This window comes from Hyperoodon ampullatus (assembly GCF_949752795.1).
Source record: "Hyperoodon ampullatus genome assembly, chromosome: 6".
Taxonomy (NCBI): domain Eukaryota; kingdom Metazoa; phylum Chordata; class Mammalia; order Artiodactyla; family Ziphiidae; genus Hyperoodon; species Hyperoodon ampullatus.
The window spans coordinates 35,808,270-35,829,221 of NC_136919.1; the positions used below are offsets into that span (position 1 = coordinate 35,808,270).

Sequence of the window (20,952 nt, forward strand, 5' to 3'; positions counted from 1 at the left end):
AGTTTGTTGCCTACATTGTCAAATAGCTTTGAAAAATATTGCCCTATAATCCTCTCATGTGTTTATCTCCCAATATTGTAAGTAGATGAAGAATTAGACAACCAATGAGTTTTTCTCAAATCATGCAAAGAAAATCAACATTATAAGTCTGGTTCAGGAAACCATAAATATTCTAACTTGGCTTATAATACTATGAATAAAATTACTTTTAATAAATTTAAATCTTCCCTTTATTGTATGGCAAAAAATATGTTACAAATAAATAAGAAATAAATGGAGCAACAGGTTCAGATAGTTGTTAGTCAAAGGATATGTGAAATAGGAAGAAATTATGTTTTGAAAATACAATTGAGTGCTTCTTAAGGAATAATGAATAACTTTACACAGGAGATACTTGACAAGCACTACCTCAGCCAGGTGATAAAGGTCAATATCAATAGTGAGAAATTATATTGATAGTAGTACCCTTATTATGATGTGATGAAATGGCACTCTACCTGTGGTCTTCCTCCCAAAAGCTATAAACCCAATTTAATCATGATAAAAGCATATGACAAATTCCAATAGAGGAGCATCCTACAAAATATTTGACCAGTACTCTTCAAAACTGTCAAGTCATCAAAAGCAAGGAAAGTCATAGAAAATGTCAAAGCTAGAAGGAGCCTAAGGAAATGAGACAAATAAATTAAATGTAGTATCCTGGAAGAGATTATGCAACAGAAAAAGACATTAGGTAAAAACAAAACAAATCTGAATAAACTATGACTTTAGTTAATAATGTATCGATGGTGACTCATTACTTGTAACAAATGTACCATACTTACCTAAGATGTGGGAAACTGGATGTAGGGGGTATATGTAAATTCTCTATACTACCTTTCCAATTTTTCTATAAATCTAAAACAGTTCTGAAAAATTTCTCTTTGACATAAATCATAGCAATATGTTTTTGAATCTGTCTCCTAAGGCAAAAGAAATAAAAGCAAACATAAACAAATAGGACCTAATTAAACTTGAAAGCTTTTGCACAGCAAGGGAAAACACCAATGAAACAAAAAGACAACCTACAGAATGGGAGAAAATATTTGCGAATTATGTGACCAGTAAGGGGTTAATATCCAAAATATATAAATAGCTCATACAACTCAGTATCAAAAAAAACCCAAACAACCCAATCAAAAAATGGGCAAAAGGCCTGAATAGACATCCTTCCAAAGAAGACATACAGATGGCCAACAGGCACATAAAAAGATGCTCAACATCACTAATTATTAGAGAAAAACAACAATAAGATATCACCCCACACCAGTCAGCTATCATAAGTCTACAAATAACAAATGTTGGAGAGGATGTGCAGAAAATGAAACCCTTGTACACTACTGGTGGGAATGTAAGTGGTGTGGCCTCTATGTAAAACAGTATGGAGGCTCCTCAAAAAGCTAAAAATAAAGTATTATATGATCCAGCAATTCCACTCTGGGCTATATATCCAGAAAAAATGACAACACTAATTTGAAAAGATATATGCACCCCAAATTCATAGCAGTACTATTTACAATAGCCAAGATATGGAAGCAACCCATGTGTCCATAACAGATGAATGGGTAAAGAAGATGTGGTATATATTTAGAATGGAATCTTAGCCATAAAAAAGAATGAAATTCGGCCATTTGCAGCAGCATGTATGGACTTAGAGAATATTATGCTTAGTGAAATAAGTCAGATGGGGAACAACAAATACTGTATGATACCACCTACATATGGAATCTAAAAATTAATACAAATGAATGTATATGCAAAACAGAAACAGATTCACATAGAAAACAAACTAGTGGTTACCAAAGGGGAGAGGGATGGGGGAGGGGCCAATTAGGCATATGGGATTAAGAGATACATACTACTATGTAGAAAATAGATGAGCAACAAGGATATATTGTATAGCACAGGGAATCATAGCCATTATCTTGTAATAACTTTTAATGGAGTATAATCTGTAAAAATACTGAATCACTATGCTATGTACACCTGAAACTAATATAATATTGTAAATCAAGTACACTTCAATAAAAAAGAAGAACAATTTATATTTTGAAAATTATAAATACTTGTGTCCCTCACAATCTAAAAGCAATTTATATACTTGAATTAAGCAGCAGTGATACAACAGATTATAAATCTTGGAAGTTTATATTTCACAGAGTGGCTGGATTCTTGGTCCACAAGCACATCTGTAAGATATTCCAATATTCATATTTTCCATGAAAACTTATACATAGCAAAAAACAAAGCAAAAATTACATGAGAGTGAATATCATGGCTATCCTCAGTTATTTAATGTGATTTAATGAACTACCCAGTGATTATATTATCCTTAGTCACATTAGACCAAAAATTACTACATCCCTTTTTTCCTCTTTAAGATCAGTGTGTGATGGGAGCCACCCATTGAATTAGAAAAATCAAAAATCCATTCCCTTTACAGTTTTTGTTTTCATGTCATGTTAGTTTTTCCCATTTCTACTGTAACAAATTACCGCACACTTCGTGGCTTGAAACAACACAAATTTATTATCTCCCAGTTTCGGAGTTCAGAAGTCTGAAATAGGGCTCTTTGGGCAAAAATCCAGGTGTTGACGGGGCTGTATGCTTTCTGGAGGCTCCAGAGGAAAGTCTGATTTCTTGCCTTCCCTAGCTTCTCGAAGCTGTCTGCGCTCCTTGGCCCCTTCCTGCATTTTCAGAGCCAGCAGCTGTGTCACTCCATACTCTGCCTCCACCGTCACAGCTCATCCTCTGATCCTCCTGCTTCCCTCTTCCATCTTTTAAGGACCCTAATGATTACATTGGGTCCCTCTGGATAATCCAGGATACTCTATTTTAAGATCCTTGACATCTGCAAAATCCCTTTTGCCATATAAGTTAACATATTCACAGGTTCTGGGGATTCAGACATGGATCTTTGCTAGGGGTGGGGTGCCTCATATACAGATTTAGCGTAAAGGATATTTGGTCATAAAACTCACTTTTAGGTTGACGCTTCCTCTCAAATTTCTTTTTTTTGGTCCTAATTCCCTTCTCAACATTCACGTTGCATGTCATTTAGTGAGATAATATATGTAAAACCTGTATTTTTACAGTTTGAACCTTTTTTGCTTCCTTATGTATCCCAAGGAACTAGAACTGTGCCTGGCACTTGTGAGGCACTCAACAAACATTTGATTCATGAATGAACAAATTGTTAAGTGGTAGTTACTTCTATAAATATTTAACTCTTTCTCTTTTTTTTCCATTTTTTAAAATTGAGGTATAGTTGATTTACAATGTATTAGTTTCAGGTGTACAGCAAAGAGATTCGGTTCATATATACATACACACACACACACACACACATACACACACATGCTCTTTTTCAGATTCTTTTCCCTTATAGGTTATTACAAGATATTGAATATATTTCCCTGTGCTATACAGCAGGTCCTTGCTGTTTATCTGTTTTATATACAGTAGTGTGTATCTGTTTATCCCTTTCTGCTAGTCGCACTTATATGTGTGTGTGTGTTTTCATTATCTAGCTGCTACTTCCCAGTAAATATGGGGTAGAACTCAGATCTTGGGTAATGATATACACTTTCCTAAATAAATTTTATGTTTGGTCTCATCAATAGACATCACCTTTTGAAGTTATTTTTGAAGGACTCAGCACTGCTTTGATTATTGGAGACTAGGAAAGATTAGAATATAATGTTAGCTTTCAATTCCCAAATAAGTTTATTCTATTACTCAGAACTCAATCGAATTTCTTCATACCTTTAGTCTACTTCCTCCATTGGTTAAGTCATCTGTTTGATCATTTAATCATAGCCAAAAAATCACAGATGGGGCCCTAACCTGCCATAATCCTCTGCGACCCACAGGCTCTTTGACACCCGGTACAGCATTCGGGAGAACGGTCAGCTCTTCACCATCCTGAGCGTGGAAGACAGCGATGACGGCATTTACTGCTGCATCGCCAACAATGGCGTGGGAGGAGCTGCCGAGAGCTGTGGAGCTCTGCAAGTGAAGATGAGTGAGTAGGAAAGAGAATCACCCATTGATTTCAAAGCTGACTTGGTACATTTTGAAGCAGGCAGTAAATAGAGCCTCCCGCATACCTGTATGTTCAGGCAGCCAGACAAGTTCAAGTTCAAATCACAACCTTGAGACAGTCCCACACCTCTTATTCCTGCCACCAACCACCCTCCTACAGGCAAGCCTCATTGTTCTCTACCGTCTCCCATTTTCATGCCTTTATATGTCTCTTTATTTGCGCCACCCTGACATCTTTCACCAGGAACTTCCCTTTAGAATCTTTACCCCATACCTTCAAAACAGTTTCATTACAACCAAACACCCTTTTAATCTAAAACCTCTTTGCAGACACTTCTTCTACCCTTTTGCCTTGTTTCAAACTTGATTTTCTTGAGCGACTTTTCAAACTTGAGTGACTTTTCTGCTTAAAGGGAGGCTATTTCTTCCCCACTTCATGTCAACAAGGCTAGCATGTACTGATGTTTCATTGTGGCTTTTAAGCCATTATATTTTGTATTCCTGTGCAAAACCTTTCCTCTCATGAGGGCTTTTGCCATTTTGACATTCTCTCTAACTCTATTCATCACGTCAGCTACCCACTTCTAGGTCCTCTCCCATATTTCTCAAAGATTTTTTTTTTTTTTTTTTTTTTTTTTTTTTGCGGTACGCGGGCCTCTCACTGCTGTGGCCTCTCCCGTTGTGGAGCACAGGCTCCGGACACGCAGGCTCAGCAGCCATGGCTCACGGGCCCAGCCGCTCTGCGGCATGTGGGATCCTCCCGGACCGGGGCACGAACCCGTGTCCCCTGCATCGGCAGGTGGACTCTCAACCACTGCCCCACCAGGGAAGCCCTCTCAAAGATTTTGATTCCAGATTTATTAAATTTCTATCCATTCCTACTCCTGCCATTATCCTAAGCGATTTCAACAGCCATGATTCAGAGCCACTGTCCACTTCATCCTATAGCTCCTTGACCTTCACAAGTCCAGTGATGTTTGCCTTAACTCTTTATCAGTCTACCCAATCTATGACCTTGTCACCCCCAGGAAATGGACTGTATTTCAAATCTTAAACCCAGTAGGTCACATCCTGAACATGGACATTTCTATTTCCAGCTCTGTCCGATGAGGAAAATTGTTTCCCACACTCATGATTTGCCTCCAAACAGAAGGCACAAACTTCATCTGTCTCTTTCTCAGCTAAGAACAGAGTCTAGCTCTCTCACACCCTTCCTCCTATTCCATACCGTCACCATCATGGTCATGTTTTCCTGCCCTTAACTCCATTGAGGGGGGTCTCTGTTCCATCGACCCCCAATGGGCACTTCATTCAATTCTCTCTTCACTTAGTTCTCTCTCCTACCTAGTGTGGCACACGCAGCCCTTACCAGCATCCTCAAATCTCATGACCCCCTGTGCTATAGCACCTGTTGCTTGCAAACTCTCAACCTTGTAATGAAGTAACCTTTATTTTCTCCTCTCTGACATCACAGTACTGATGGGAAAAATCACAGAAACATGCATATTGGCACCATACAAAGCACGGTAGAATCCAGTTCCACCCGGAACGTTTATTATGAGTTTTTGTTGTTGATTTTATCACTATTTCTTACATCTTTTATCTTTTGGTTTTATCGTTATTGTTTTGCTGGAGGAAGTGGTTTGCTGCTTCTTTTCAGTGTGAGCACGTGAGATGTCTTTTCTGAATGTTTGTGTGGCTGAAAGTCTTTATTTTGCACTCCAAATTTTTCTCCTCATATTTCCTACGTATCTATCTTGATATTCTACTTTCTAGGAGATTTATTTGGCTTTTCCTTCTGTATCATGAATTTGGTCTTCAGTATGACTATTCTGCTACTCTGACCTTATATTCTGTACTTTGATCTTAAAAACCCGTATTTTTAATTTCTAGGTATTATTTTTTCCCTGACTGCTCCTTTTCTTCATAGCCAACTGTATGTGTATGATGCAACATTCACTCATCTAAGGATACTATTAATGCATTTTTTAAAAGCATTTTCTTCTTTCACCTGCTTTATTTCTGTTTTCTTCAGGCTAAGTTTTGATTTTATTTTGATTCTCTTTCTTCATGTTCATGGTTGTTCTCACATGTCTGTTAATCTTTTATGTTTGATCACACCTATAAATGCTGTCTGATGTAGTGGGGCTAGTGGGACATCGTGGGAAAGCTGACCTGGGGGTTCTGAGGGTAAATAGGTTGGGATGTACCCACAAGCAGGCTTTCTTTCAGCATGTGGGGCAGTAAGAACACCAAGTAAGGAAGTTGGGATGTTCTCTTTTGCTGAAGAATGAAGGTGTGATTCCAAAGACAGAGTACATTTAAGTACTTCACTACTTTGTGGTACTACTTTTCCTTTGAATACTGCGCATATTTTTCTGGCACTAAATGTTCTTGATTTGGGTTCTATCCTAAATCCTCTTTTTTTCTTTTCTCCTCTTCTTTTCTCCACTCCCTCCTTAGGAAAGCTCACCCATTCAGGTGGGTATACACTGGTGTGGCCATCCCAACTGTTAAAATTTTGGAATGCTTCCACACTGCTTGCTAAAGAGCTGTTTCCTGAGACCCTCAAGGTCCCCACCCCCATCGCTACTCCAACTACCCTCAGACCTCCTTCGGGAGTTCCCTCCCCCAGATTCCTTATGGTCCAACAACTAAGGGTTCAGTCTTGGCATAGCAGGACACTTCCAGCATCCCACTTCAACAAGATGACCAGTTCTGATTAGTCAGTGCTCATGGCTCCACCTGAATCATGCTCCCTTAGGGTAGGGAATCCATGACTCCACGTCAATACTCAGTTCATTCCTAATTTTCTTTATATTCAATTGCCCGCAAAGGTTCTCCTGACCTCTCACCAACAGATGACAAAGACATCTATTTCATGGAGAAGACAGGAGTTATTTGCTTTAAGCAAAGGTTTTCTGCCTAAGACATTATCTCTGACTCAGGTTTGCCATAGGGATCAGTTCAGGGAGCCCAATGGAAGGAATGAATAATACTCTCTTTGATTATATCACAGTTGTATCAAACCCTAAGCTAAGCTTTTGCCAATAGCTGTATGACAACTCAACTCACAATTGAGGCGCCTAGTCATTATCTAAACGTAGGTATTCACTGTCATTGATGAGAATGAGCATTGTATGCTTTAGATCGCAGACAAAGTGACAACGCTGATATTTTCCTATAACATGTTTAAAGCCTGTCTTGTATCTTTGCCACACTGCAGGATCATACCACCTCTAAGTGGCAAAAATGGCTAGATTAAAAATCAATAGACTATGCAGTCTTTGCAAATATCACTTATAACCACCACCAAACCATGTCCCTCCAACACACACACACACACACACACACACACACACACACACACACACACACACAATTGAAGTAGAAGGGCAAAAATCCTTATTTCCTGCTCTTCTATGTCAAAGTAACAAATTGATTATGGCACATGACCTGAAAGAAATAAAATGCATCTATTTCTCAGTAGTGTCTCCTGCAAAGACAGTCTTTCTGTTTTGTATCTGTAACATAAGATTCCTTAGGAAATAAATGTAGTTTTCATTATTTTATGAATGTTTCAAATAGTAAAATAACTGGCATCCTGAACTTGTCAATACTTCTATGCAATAGATTTAATAATGTCTTCCTCTGAAAGCTCAATATTGGAGAATAAAAATTAACTGACATAAACTATTTCTTCTGAAAAAATTAATTTAGGAGTGTTTCACAGAACAGTATACACAAGTTGGCTTTGCAGAGTAGAGTTACTCTGAATTGTATTACAGAATTTCTCTGATTACAAGTATAGTAACATTTGATTTATTTTCTAGAGGATAAGTGTATCTAATTTTTAATCATCAAACTTAATAGTCAAATTAAGATGGAAACCAAAGGGAAAGTAGGTCATAACTCAGAATTATCCAAATAAAACTTATATCAAAACTTTACTTTCATATGTTTTCATGTCTGTTGCTATGAATTACATAATGTTGAATTGTTATCAGTTTATTTTAATCAACTTTTTATTAACTATTTTTAAAGTGCAGAATACTATGATAATTATAAACTCCTAATATGTTTTATGAACTGAGTTTTCAAATAAGATAAAACAGAGATAACCTAAATTTTCAAAAATGATTTCTGTTTGATAGCCACTAAAAACATGTCTTAGCATTTGGCGAATTCTGTATTATAATAAGCCTAAGAATATTTTTAATGTATATTTATAATTAAACATAAACTTAGAAACTCTAAGTTTAATAAAGCCATATTGCTTTTTAATTTTTAACCTTCATTTCCCTTTAGAACCTAAAATAACTCGTCCTCCCATAAACATAAAAATAATAGAAGGATTAAAGGCAGTTCTACCATGTACTACAATGGGCAATCCCAAACCATCAGTGTCGTGGATCAAGGGGGACAGTGCTCTCAGGGTAAGTGATTGTTATGTTAAAACATGTATATACAACACATTTTCAAATACAACAATCCTTTGCAAACTCAGTCGCACACTTATAAACTTAGTATAAACTTTTTTCCATGTACAACATTTAACCAAACTTTAATATTTCTGTCCCCATAAATGCAAATTGTAAGGCATTCCAGTTGGGGCTGAGTAAGGGAGAAAAGAGATAGGAACCAGTAGTGTTAAGGATGATAAAGGAGGCAAAGCAGAGCAAAGCTACAGTCTTTTTTGTTGGTTCGTATTTGAATCATTTATTTTTCAACATTGAATCTTTGAGACTCAAGAGATTTAAAAAATGGAACTAAGCTCCAAGCTTTAGACCTGACAAATAGTTTCTGGGAGGAGAGAGAGAAATAAGGTTTGGAAGAAAAGGAATGAGAACATTCTGGAGTGAAGTTAGAGCATCAAGACTCAAGACTGGTGAACAAACCACCTTGACAACAACCTCAATCACATACAGTAGTTAAACTTGAAATGCATTATTCACATGCTTATTTTGTACTGCTTTGTATCTTATACCTACATTTATTGATAAATTACTATACTGCATCACCATCGTCTCTTTCCATCCTTGTATAACCTACTAACTGTGAACTCAGTGAGGTCAAAGACATTATGTTTTTCATATTACTGTACTCAGAGTATTCCATGGGGAATACATAGGTGTTGATATATGTCAATTAATTGAAATAAAACATAATATCAATTAGCTTTGTTATATTTAAAATAAAACAAATAATTTTCATTTTTTATGGTAATCTATATAATTCTCTGGCTTTCCTTTTGTTATAAATATTTTCTACAGTAAAAGCAGGGGGTGGCTCTATATATACTACTGAATTTAGAGTCCCCAGAGAGAAGATAGATGTAACATTTTAACTATAAAGACCAATTTTTATATTATCTGCAGAATTTTCCAACTTTTCAAAGGACATATATTCCCCTAAGAATACCATATAGGCAGTAAGCATGGCTGTTAAAAGCAATGCTTTTAATCAAACAGACCTGGATGTGACTTTTTTAGATATCAAATAAACTCCTAAAATAAGGCTTGTTGATGTAGGACATCCAATAAGCCTTGGGGTCCTCATATAATGAAAGAAAATAAAAATAACTATATCTTATGGCATTGTTATTAAAATTAATTTTGGTAATCTTATACTATCTCATTTATTATTGTATGTTACCCATAATACATGCCAAATAAATGTTAAAATAATATTTTTGATAAGAATGATAGTGATGACTAGATGAAATATAGCAAATGTGTCCTTGACAGACCTATGGCCATTTTTAATTCATGTCCCTATCCCTGGCAGGAAAACTCCCGCACTGCGGTTCTTGAATCCGGGAGTTTAAGGATTCATAATGTGCAAAAGGAAGATGCAGGACATTATCGATGTGTGGCAAAAAACAGCCTCGGGACGGCATATTCCAAGTTGGCGAAGCTGGAAGTTGAGGGTAAGGAGCTGCGTTCCTTCCCATAACAGTGCTAGCGGAGGGCCTCACGCTCTACTGTGAAGGCTGTATTTCAGCTTGCAAAACAGAGAGGCAGTAGGTAGTTCATTTCCCTCATTTATTGCAGATATTAGACCGTTAGGTCAACACTCAAAAAATTGAAAAGAGAAAAAAAGAAGTTCCTTTGTATAACAGGTCATATTCCATCTATGGCCCATCAATTAATCAAAACCGACTAAAGTCACTATAATACTAAAACAATAGGATACCATTTTAGAACGTCTTCTTGGCTTGGACAATTCTCCCTTGTTTATAAATTTGAAGATATTCATTTTATCTTTTTTCAGCATAAAAGACGTGTCTTAAAAATGTATCAAAAAGAAAAGAAAAAAAGTAACTTCTTTCCAATTGTATTGTCACAAAGGGTTGAGAAAAATATAATACCGGCTCAAAATGTATAACCCCAAATTGTCCTACTTCTATGAGTTATATTGTCAAAATATTTTCCGATTTTTAAAGTGTTCCCTTAAAGTCAATTAATCCAACAACTGGTTGTGAAATATCTTCACTGAGAAATCAGAATCCAGATCGAGCTAGGGATTCTATCCACTTGGTCCTCAGCTCCTTCTTGACCTAAAATTATAACATATTTTGCTTAAAAATAGAAACTACCAGCATGCCTATATGAGGTGAGTAAACTGAGTGCAAAACTCTTCCCAGCTCCTCCTGTTACAGGCCTTAGAATTAACCTCTCTGGCTCTCAGTTTTCTTATCTGCAAAGTGGGGTTTGTTGTGAGGATTCAATGAGATAAGTTACTGGTAGTATTTAGCAGAGTATCTGACCCTTTGTAAAACTCAGTAAATGTTGACTATAAGAATTATCACTTCCGGGCCTCCCTGGTGGCGCAGTGGTTGAGAGTCCGCCTGCCGATGCAGGGGATACGGGTTCGTGCCCCGGTCTGGGAGGATCCCATATGCCGCGGAGCGGCTGGGCCCGTGAGCCATGGCTGCTGAGCCTGCGCGTCCGGAGCCTGTGCTCCGCAGCGGGAGAGGCCACAGCAGTGAGAGGCCCGCATACCACAAAAAAAAAAAAAAAAAAAAAAAAAAAGAATTATCACTTCCTTTTCTGCTTTTCTGTTATCTGATTGATAAAGTGATTATCACACACTGGCACATATTATAGTTCAGCTGGGGAAGACTTCACAGTTTCCCCATAGCTTACTTTGATGTCACCCTTCTCTTAGGCCAAAATCGACCCTTTCCTACATTTCTTCCTTCTCAATCATACAGTTTTCTATTAGCTCCTTTAAGACTATCTTTTATTTCCTAGCTAGACCTCCTTCTCACAGCTTTAATGATCTCATTTCAATTAACTGTTCATGGAAAGGAATGAGGTTGGAGGGAATAGTGGTTGTCAGATGTAAAAAGAATATATTTTTAGCACAGCTGCTAGAATTGAAAATCTTTTAAATGATCAATGCTATTTAAAGCTCAGAATGCAACAACCACCTGATGTAACTTATTGAGTGAAAATTAAATAAACATACAAACACACGCAGTCCCACTTTCAGACACAGTGAATGTCTGCCTAGATCCAGTGTTTCCTTGAACTCCAGTTCAAGGAATTCTGGCTTGAATTCTGGCTTGAATGTGGAGGGATACAGAACCAATGGCTTGAATTCTGGCTAGAATGTGGAGGGATACAGAACCAATGGCTTGAATTCTGGCTTGAATGTGGAGGGATACAGAACCAATGGCTTGAATGTGGAGGGATACAGAACCAATGTTATCCATTTGTGTACAATATCATAAATATTTCCCTCTTCAAGGTATAAAATATGAGCCCACTGAATTATAACATCAAATACTGATTGTTTAGGTTACTGTCTTCAAAGATATTGAAACCATTTGGTTTAGCTTTGGCCTAGAGAAAATTATCACAGATCTCATTAGTTGGAGTTCAATTACACAGTTTGGTCTTGCCTTGCCATTTAGTTTTGTATCATGCCTGTCAGTAAAACTGAACACTCTCCTTTCTTCCAAACACTGAAACCATCATGTTCATTGTGTTAGTAATTAATATATGCTAGAGATTTTATTAAACTTGCTAGTACTGAGAGCTCATAATATCACTTAAAGTTACTCTACCAGTAGGTAAGATGCTCATTTTAGCATGCATGTCTATTTCTACTCCATTCTAATCCTTATTAGTCAATATACACGAAAATATGTGACATACTTAGCACAGCTGCTGGTATATAATATGCATTTAGTAAATGGTATCAACTATAATTATTACTATTAGAAGATAAATTTTGCAGAAAATCTGCTTTGGCTATTGAAGCTCTGAAAAATTGGCTTCCACCTAAAGGAATAGTGGAGGCATGTCCACAAGATATAATGCAAACATGACCTATTTTAAAGGAAGGGCCAATTCAACCAACAACTCAGAGCAGGTGAAAAAGCAACTAAGAAGTCACTGGAAGAATCTCAATGTGCCTTCAAATGCCTGCTGTCTTGGCAATGGTGAGGGCTAAAGATGAAACTGGCCATGGTCAGTTAGGACAGATGAGCATTTGCTATGTATTATATCGGTAACTCTGCAAATTAGTTTGAGCAAATCAGAATGAGAGCCCTGTAAGTGCTATTTGATGTGGGGCTACATTGAGGGCAAATAGGTATGTCGGGGAAAGATATGGTTTGTCTGCCATTGTGAGCTTCTAATGAGGTGAAGCATGCCAGGTTATGGATTTAGTACAGTGTGTTTGCTAAATCTTAGCAGCCATAACAAACATGAAAGAAACACCCTTGGACACAGAAGTAAAGCTAGCTCCCTTTCTAGATTGCCATCTTCAGGCCGCCAGGTCTCTGGAATGGCAATGTAAAGATATTCTACCCTGATGCCCTGCCTTAAAAGATTCAAACAGTGGCATGCAAAATTACTGATGGAACCATCTAACTCAACCATGACCAAATATGGATGTTTTTTGAAAAGGATGAGCAATTCGGGATGGCTAACATTTTAAAATCCTAAATGCTTTACAAGTATTATTTTATTTTAATTTTCACTAACAGTCACTGAGGAAGGGCCTATAATTGTACCATTTTAGGAAACTGAGGAACACAGGGGATAACTAATTCACTCACGGCTGCACAGATAGAGGCACCTAAGAAATGGGGTAACACTAAATACTGTGTGTTCTATTAAAAAATGAGAGAATCATGTGTGACATTGTCAAGAGTAATGTCAGAATGGGGATGGGGAAGAAGCCAGAATTCTGTGAATGAAGGAGAACAGGAACTGAAAAAAAGAGAGACAGTGTATGTAGACAATTTTTTCTGATAAATTTGGCAGAGAAAAGGGATGAGTCAAAAAAGTTAGCAGTAGTTGGAGGCATCTTTGGCACATAGGAAGTGTGGTTTTGCATGATTTCTCTTTTTAAAAGATTGAAATGTTTAAGAGAAAAACATGGACAGTGTTAAAATATTAACGAGAAGGAACCCAGAGAGAAGGAAATTTGAATATACAGGAGAGAGGTGGAATGTTCAAGGGACTGTGGTGCTTGGGAAGGCAAAAGAGATGTATTCAGCAATAAACTTTATATAGGGGGTGACCGCATGTCCCAGTTTTCCCAGGACAGTTCTGGTTTACACCTGTTGTCCTGGAATAATTATTAATAGAGTCCTTCTTTTACTTTCAAAAATATCCCAGCTTCAGTGGTCAATTATATGATTACTTAGACAGGAAGAAGAAACTTCCTTCCTTGTAATAGGAAGAAGGAGAAAAGAGGTGTATGCCAGTATAAATGAGTTCATTAGTTGGGCAGATGGAATTTGAGAAAGCTCTGTCCTGATGGGCTCTATTTCCTCTAGGAAGTAGGAAGTAAGGTTATCTTCTGTAAAGGGGGGCAGAGGGATGAGGAGAGTGGAAAGGTTTTAAAATAGCTGTGGGGAATGGGGGACATGACTCACAGGGAAACTAGGCTTGCTGGGCAACATTCAGATTTTAGAAGAGAACAGGACTATGAATACAGAGAGGCATCAATTTGCTTCATTACAGGTTTTCCCGCAGGGTTGCTCAGCAGTACAGGTATAAGTTGGAATAAGTAGAAAGCCAAATCCAAAGGCAAGATATAAGCATTGGAGTTTTGCCAGGAAAGAAAAGAGGGCAAAGGATTTGTGAATATTGTAAGAGAATGCTTGAAATGATGACTAATGGAATCTTTATGTACTAAATACACAAACCTGAGATTAAACACTTAGAACTCCAGCAACACGGCCCACAAGATAATATGAAAATCTTCCTACTACAAACAGCCAGAAATGCCGGGTTAGTTGTATAACTCATAAGGAAAAAATGTAAATATTCAGAAGTCAGGAATGAATAGAAATTGGAAAAGCAGAGCAGTACGATCATGAGCTGGTTGGGCATTGTCCTCCACGTAATGAGACAAGTGCCCATTTCTATAATGTAGAAGATTGGTTTTAAGACTCTTAAAGGGAAAAAGTCAAGGTCTTGGGTCCCTGTGAAGTGGAAGTTAGTGCTGATACCCATGTATAAAGCTGAGAACCACTGAAGTGAAAAGATAGGCCAGAAAAATGCTACCCTTTGGCATAGAAAGACAACACAGAGGCTTGTCTTTCTCTTCATAAGAAGAAAAAACAAGTGTTCTTATGAATGAATAGCCAACACTCAGGACTGTATCTCAATTAGATTTGGTTTTGAATTCATGCTGCCCACACAGCCAGTCTGGGAATCCCCAGTTAGAGAAATTAACATAAAAATTAATCCCAGGTCTTCCAAAAAAGACATAGAGATGGCCAACAGGCACATGAAAAGATGCTCAATATTGCTAATTAATAGAGAAATGCAAATCAAAACCAAAATGAGGTATCACTTCATACTGGTCAGAATGTCTATTATCAGAAAGTCTACAAATAATAAATTAGAGAGGGTGTGAAGAAAAGGGAACCCTCCTACACTGTTGGTGGGAATGTAAATTGATACAGCCACTATGGAAGACAGTATGAAGGTTCCTTAAAAAACTAAAAATAGAGCTACCATATGATCCAGCAATCGCATTTCTGGGCATATATCCAGAAAAAATGAAAACTCTAATTCAAAAAGATGTGTGCACCCCAATCCAGCACTATTTACAATAGCCAAGGCATGGAAACAACCCAAGTGCCCATAAACAAATGACTGGCTTAAGAAGATGTGGTATATATAAAATGGAACATTACCCGGCTATAAAAAAAGTGAAATATTGTCATTTGCAGCAACATGCGTAGGCCTAGATGATATTATACTTAGTGAAGTAAATCATTCAGAGAAAGACAAATATGTGGAAAGACATATGTGGAATCTAAAAAATAATACAAATCAATCTACATACACAACAGAAACAGATTCACAGACACAGAAAGCAAACTTATGCTTACCAAAAAGGAGAGGGAGGGACAAATTAGGAATATGGGATTAACAGATACAAAAAAAATACATAAAATAGATAAGCAACAAGGATTCACTGTATAGCACAGGGAATTATATTCAATATCTTGTAATAACCTGTAATGAAATATAATCTGAAAAAAAACTGAATCACTTTGCTGTACACCTGAAACTAATACAATATTGTAAATAAACCATACTTTAAAAGAAAAAGTTTAAAAATTAGTCCCTGGTCAAAAATTTAACAACAAAAAAGCTGAAAAAAGAAACACCTTACACAGGTTACATAGGGTTTTCATAGGTAAAGCCACACTGAGGATGAGTTCACAATACAAAATTATCGCATCCACAGGAAACAACCCGCCTTGAGTGAGAATTAGCTGACACAATATACAAAGTGATTTAAACCCCAGGAAATTCGATTAACAACACAATATAATAGATATTCTAAAATAAATATGTTTAAACTAAAGACACAAAAGGAGGAACAACAAAAAAGTAAAATACATTAGGAAGAAGAGAGACAGTTCTGATAAAGAATTAAATATAATTTTAACAAATGAAAAATATAATGGTTAAAATTAAAATTCAGTGGTTGAATAATGGTATATTAGAGATAAAGAGATTATTCACACATTAGAAGTCGGCTCTTCAGAATTAAGAATTCAGTGCAGAGAGATGGGAAAGATGAAATTGAATTTAAGAAATAATTAAGGGGCTTCCCTGGTGGCGCAGTGGTTGAGAATCTGCCTGCCAATGCAGGGGACACGGGTTCGAGCCCTGGTCTGGGAAGATCCCACATGCCGCGGAGCAACTAGCCCCGTGAGCCACAAATACTGAGCCTGCGCGTCTGGAGCCTGTGCTCCGCAATGAGAGGCCGCGATAGTGAGAGGCCCGTGCACCGCGATGAGGAGTGGCCCCCACTTGCCGCAACTAGAGAAAGCCCTCACACAGAAACGAAGAGCCAACACAGCCATAAATAAATGAATAAATAAATAAATAAATACAATTAAAAAAAAAAAAAAAAAAGAAATAATTAAGGATAAAAAAAGAAATAACTAAGGATGTAAATTATAGAAAGAGAGAATAGAGAAATATAAGAGAAGCTATACTCAAAAGCATGATGCCTGAGAACTTGCCAAAACTGATGAAAACTTAAATCTTCAAATACAAGATGTACACCAAGTCCCAATAGTAAAAATAAAGAGCAGATATAGAAATACTTGCACACCCAGACACATTATAATGAACCAAACACATAATGAACCAAAGACAAAAAGGTGATGTTAATTATTAAAGAAAAGACAGATTACTTACAAAGAACATCAATTAGAATAACAACAATAGACAGGGTGTGGGAAACCAGCAATTGCAATTATTCTTATAATTTGGTGTAGCCTAGTGGATATGTTTTTCGTTTTTTGTTTTTAATAACCATCAAACTTTAAAATGTGAATCGATTTGTCTCAATAATTTAACTTCTAAAAATTTTTCTAAGGGAATTATTTACAGAAGTATATACTCAAGATTATCACAAAGTTGTTTATAATAGTAAATTTTTAAAAATAATTTAAATTTGCATCAATAGGAGACTGACATAATATGTGATGAAATTCCATGTGACCATTAAAAAGGATGAGATCAATCTATATGTATTAATTTCTAAGACTTTCCACCATATATGTGACTTGGGTCTGTTTCCTGTCTCTGAATCTCATTTTCCTCATCTCTAAAACAGGGGTAAAAATAGGACCTACCTTTTAGGTTTTTGCAATGATTACATGAATTAATACTGGCACACAGTAAGCATGATATATTTGCTGCTTTTATTAGTAGTAATTTAATTAATACTTACATAGTGCTTACCATGTGCAAGGCAATATCCTATTTCTTTAGAAGTATTAACCCATTAGAAATATTAATGTGTTCATAAGTGGAAAAGTAAGTTAAAGAACACTATGTTATATATTATACACTGGAGTATAAATGCCAAATTGTTAATAGTCATCATCTCTGCATATAGAATTACATGGGGGGGTTGGTAACCTTCCATCATATACTTTATATAGCTTTCTAATTTCTGAACTTTTATAAAGAGACCTTTATAATGAGGAAGAATTAATGCTTGTATTTATGCTTTGGAAAAAGTGACTTCTTCCAAATATTATACTATTTTAATCAAGTGACATCAACCTTTCTGTTCATTGGTTTTACATATTATTTTTGTAGCTCTGTTGCTCCATTCTGCTCTAGAACAAGCTCAGGGATGGGAAAAGTTTTGTCAAAGGCAATCGATCTCTGTGTTGATTAGATATTCACAACTCTTGCCTATTGGCTGAAGAATGTTCAGGGTGGGATCATGATAAACAGAACACAGAAGCTGCCATTTCCTTAGGGAGGGAATTAACCCGTAAAGACAGTGAGTTGAGGAAGTAAGGGAGCCACTTAGATGGAGTGGGAAGTGAAAAGGTTCAGAGAGTGGCAGCTACTGGTGAACTCTCCTCGTTTGACTCTTCTTTCTTGATTATGGGCAGAAACCTGGAATATATGATTCTGTAGTAGCTTGGAGGATCCAAACTAAAATTCCATATGGGTTCTGATTTCTCAATGAATATTTTCTACACTTGGTTAGGTGTTATTGACTCATAAAGTAAAATAACAGTAAGTTCACATAGAAAAGTGAAGCACTCCTGGGTGAGAACTATATAGCTATACTGATTTGCCATTGGCAGGGAAATCTCTGGTTTCCCAAATTCCATAGTCACCTGGAATGCAGAAAAGAGCTGTCAGTCTCACAAATATGGAGGCTCTCCCTCTGGAAATGTTAACCCCTCTCTCGGGTACCTCTGTGACAGTAGGCTTTAGGATAGGCCTCATGGCAGGATAAATGAGGGCCAGAGAAATCTGTATGTCATATTTCATAGAAAATTTCATTTTCTAAATGTTCATTTTTAAATATTTTACCATATTTGGAGTGAATCTCACAGTCATTGGTTTCTTACAACAAGCATTGGCTAATTTTTTGTTTCTTTATTATACATTTTAATATATCTGAAATTGAGATTTGTCTTACCCAGCTTAAAGGCAATCATACCTTGTTTGTGGCTTCTGCCCCCTAGCTAAGATGGTTCCTTAGCTGCCTCCAGATATGAGAATGAATATACAATTATAAAACAAAGATAAATCAATCATATTGGCTCAGAAAGATTTCCTTATATTTAACTAGAAATGTTCCTTCTGTTTGAGATCATTTCTTTTAATTAGTTCCTCACAGAGGTAAAAACATCATTTTCAGCAGCATAATTCTATGTAGCCTCCCCTCCCCCTGCCAGCCCTGAACAATGAGACTTGCTGCATTCGTTTTGTTTGGTTGAAAAGAAACAAGGTGACTTCTCAGGGACCTATGGAAGGAATTCTCTTCTAAGTCAAGGGACAGCGTTGTCTCTTTCTCCAATCTATTTCATGTTCTACCTTAGGCATGTGCGCATCCAAAGAATGATCCCTACTGTTTCTCCTATGTGTCTTTAACTGAAACAGTTTTCTCCTGAGTACTCAGTACTCCAGAGCACTCAGTGGCAGGGCGATACCACCATGGAGTGTCATGATCTGAGTGGTAGAGCTGAAGTTTTCAAGGAGAGGCTGCCATCAGGGGAGGCTTTGAATGACCTCTGAAGTACCAGATTCTTATTTTACTTTTCCAATTTTGACGAGAGGGATATTCTCCCTTAAAAAATGTTTCATAACCACTACACCACAGAAATTAAACACTTCTAATACGATAATGTAATTATTCTTTTTGTAGCCAGAAAGAACATTGTTCTGAGTTTTTTAATCATTGGAAAGGATCCATTAAAAAAAAAAACTACAAATAACTAATTTTCTTATATTTCTCTTATATTCTTACATATTTCCCTTATACTTCCCTTATATCCTTTGCCTTAATTATTAATGAAATGATTTATTTATTTGGAGCGAGGGCGGATCTTATACATTCTGTGAATATCACATTCAGACGAATCCTGCTTTGTGTATAGAAACTGGTTGAGTGTAGAATACTTGAGACCCAAATTAAAATAGATGGATGTTGGAATGGATTGGGCTCCCTGCTAATTGCATTTTCTATTGTTGCCTTGTTTCTTCTTGGAGCTTTAAGCCATTAAGGAAAAGATTAGGCAGAAGAGAGGCTAGAACCAAGGGTTTTCAGTCAGTGATCACCAGTGGGAAGAGGTGGCTTGGCATCAGTATAAAGCTGCAAGTGAGAGCCCTAGAAGCAGACCAAGAAGAGAACAGGACCCTTCTACATAGAGGGTTACAGTAGGCTCCTCTAATGTTTAAACAACTCCTTATTTGCAGGGGGCCTCAAAAATAGACCCATGTCTCCACACTTGGGAGAGGCATTTTGGGGAGTGAGGAGGAGGGAAGATGAGCCATTTGGCAAACTTAATTGGCTCCAGAGCAAGAGTTTCCCAGCACTGAACAGGGCACTTTATTGCTGTCAGTCCCTTTCTCTGCAACCTGAAAAGCTTCACCATGTATCCTTAGGGATGACCTGGTCTATTGGAGGCTTTTGTTGTTGTTGTTGAAGATTTTTGGCAAACATACACAGTATATAAGTAGAACTCTAAAAGCCCAAAACAAATACACACATAGGATGTCCCAGAGGCAAATGGCAAGAGATCTAACTCTAAGAGATCAGAACTGTTTTCAAAAATGTTAGACTTCTGGCTGTCTTCTTTCCTAGAGATCAGACTTCCTTACTGCATCTAGAAATGTTTACATACATTTGATTTGCTTTTTCCTTTGTTTATGCTGCAGCTCTTAATATGACAAATGCCACAGAGAGAGGTATTTAAACCCCCAACGTGTGCTGTGCTCTCAGTGATTGCAGTCTTAATAAAATTTGCAGTGGCCCTGTTCCCGGCATCAATTCTACCTGCCTGATGCCACTAACAGCTTTGATTTGCTGTCATGAGTACACTGTGTATTTAAAAACCAAAGAAAAGAAACAGGCATAAATCTTCGATAACTCGGGGGGCTATCATGGGGAAAATTAAATCTGCATGATTAATAGGGTGCATGCTCTAAAAGAAGGGTTTGACCCATTGATTTCAACTTTAGGGGAGATTATGCTGCATTCTCATCTAGAAAGTTCTGTAGTGCTTTTGAGAAACAATGGTAAAGTGGTCCTTTAGTTGAAGAGTTGTCAGTAAAGTTCTCTAAGGACAAAAAATAGTTATATAATGATTATGCACTGAACATATAATACTTCAAGGATCTCTAGTTAGGCCCTCTTGAATCGCTTTTAAGAAAAGAAAATGTGCTTCAAAGATTTGTCTTCAATTATTTAAGATAATCAAATTGATACAATGTTGACATTATATCATTTGAAATGAAAAGTTATTGGGACCTAAAATATGCATCCTCTAGTTGGAGTAAGCTTTTATTTTCATTGTTTAGGTATTAAAATGAGATGTACAAGTTCAAACGTACA

General features: G+C 36.9%; 1 protein-coding gene across 6 annotated transcripts in view; it reads left to right on the top strand.

The window, feature by feature from the left end:
* Positions 1 to 20,952, top strand: part of MUSK (muscle associated receptor tyrosine kinase) — a gene marked incomplete at both ends in the record, with an annotated part of 88,146 nt that overhangs the window by 14,794 nt on the left and 52,400 nt on the right. For all 6 annotated transcript variants that reach the window (XM_079706243.1, XM_079706239.1, XM_079706240.1 and 3 more), the window contains 3 exons: positions 3,912 to 4,063; positions 8,392 to 8,519; positions 9,871 to 10,012. In XM_079706243.1, coding sequence (XP_079562369.1) covers positions 3,912 to 4,063; positions 8,392 to 8,519; positions 9,871 to 10,012 — 422 coding nt within the window. The remainder of the gene's footprint in view (positions 1 to 3,911; positions 4,064 to 8,391; positions 8,520 to 9,870; positions 10,013 to 20,952) is intronic.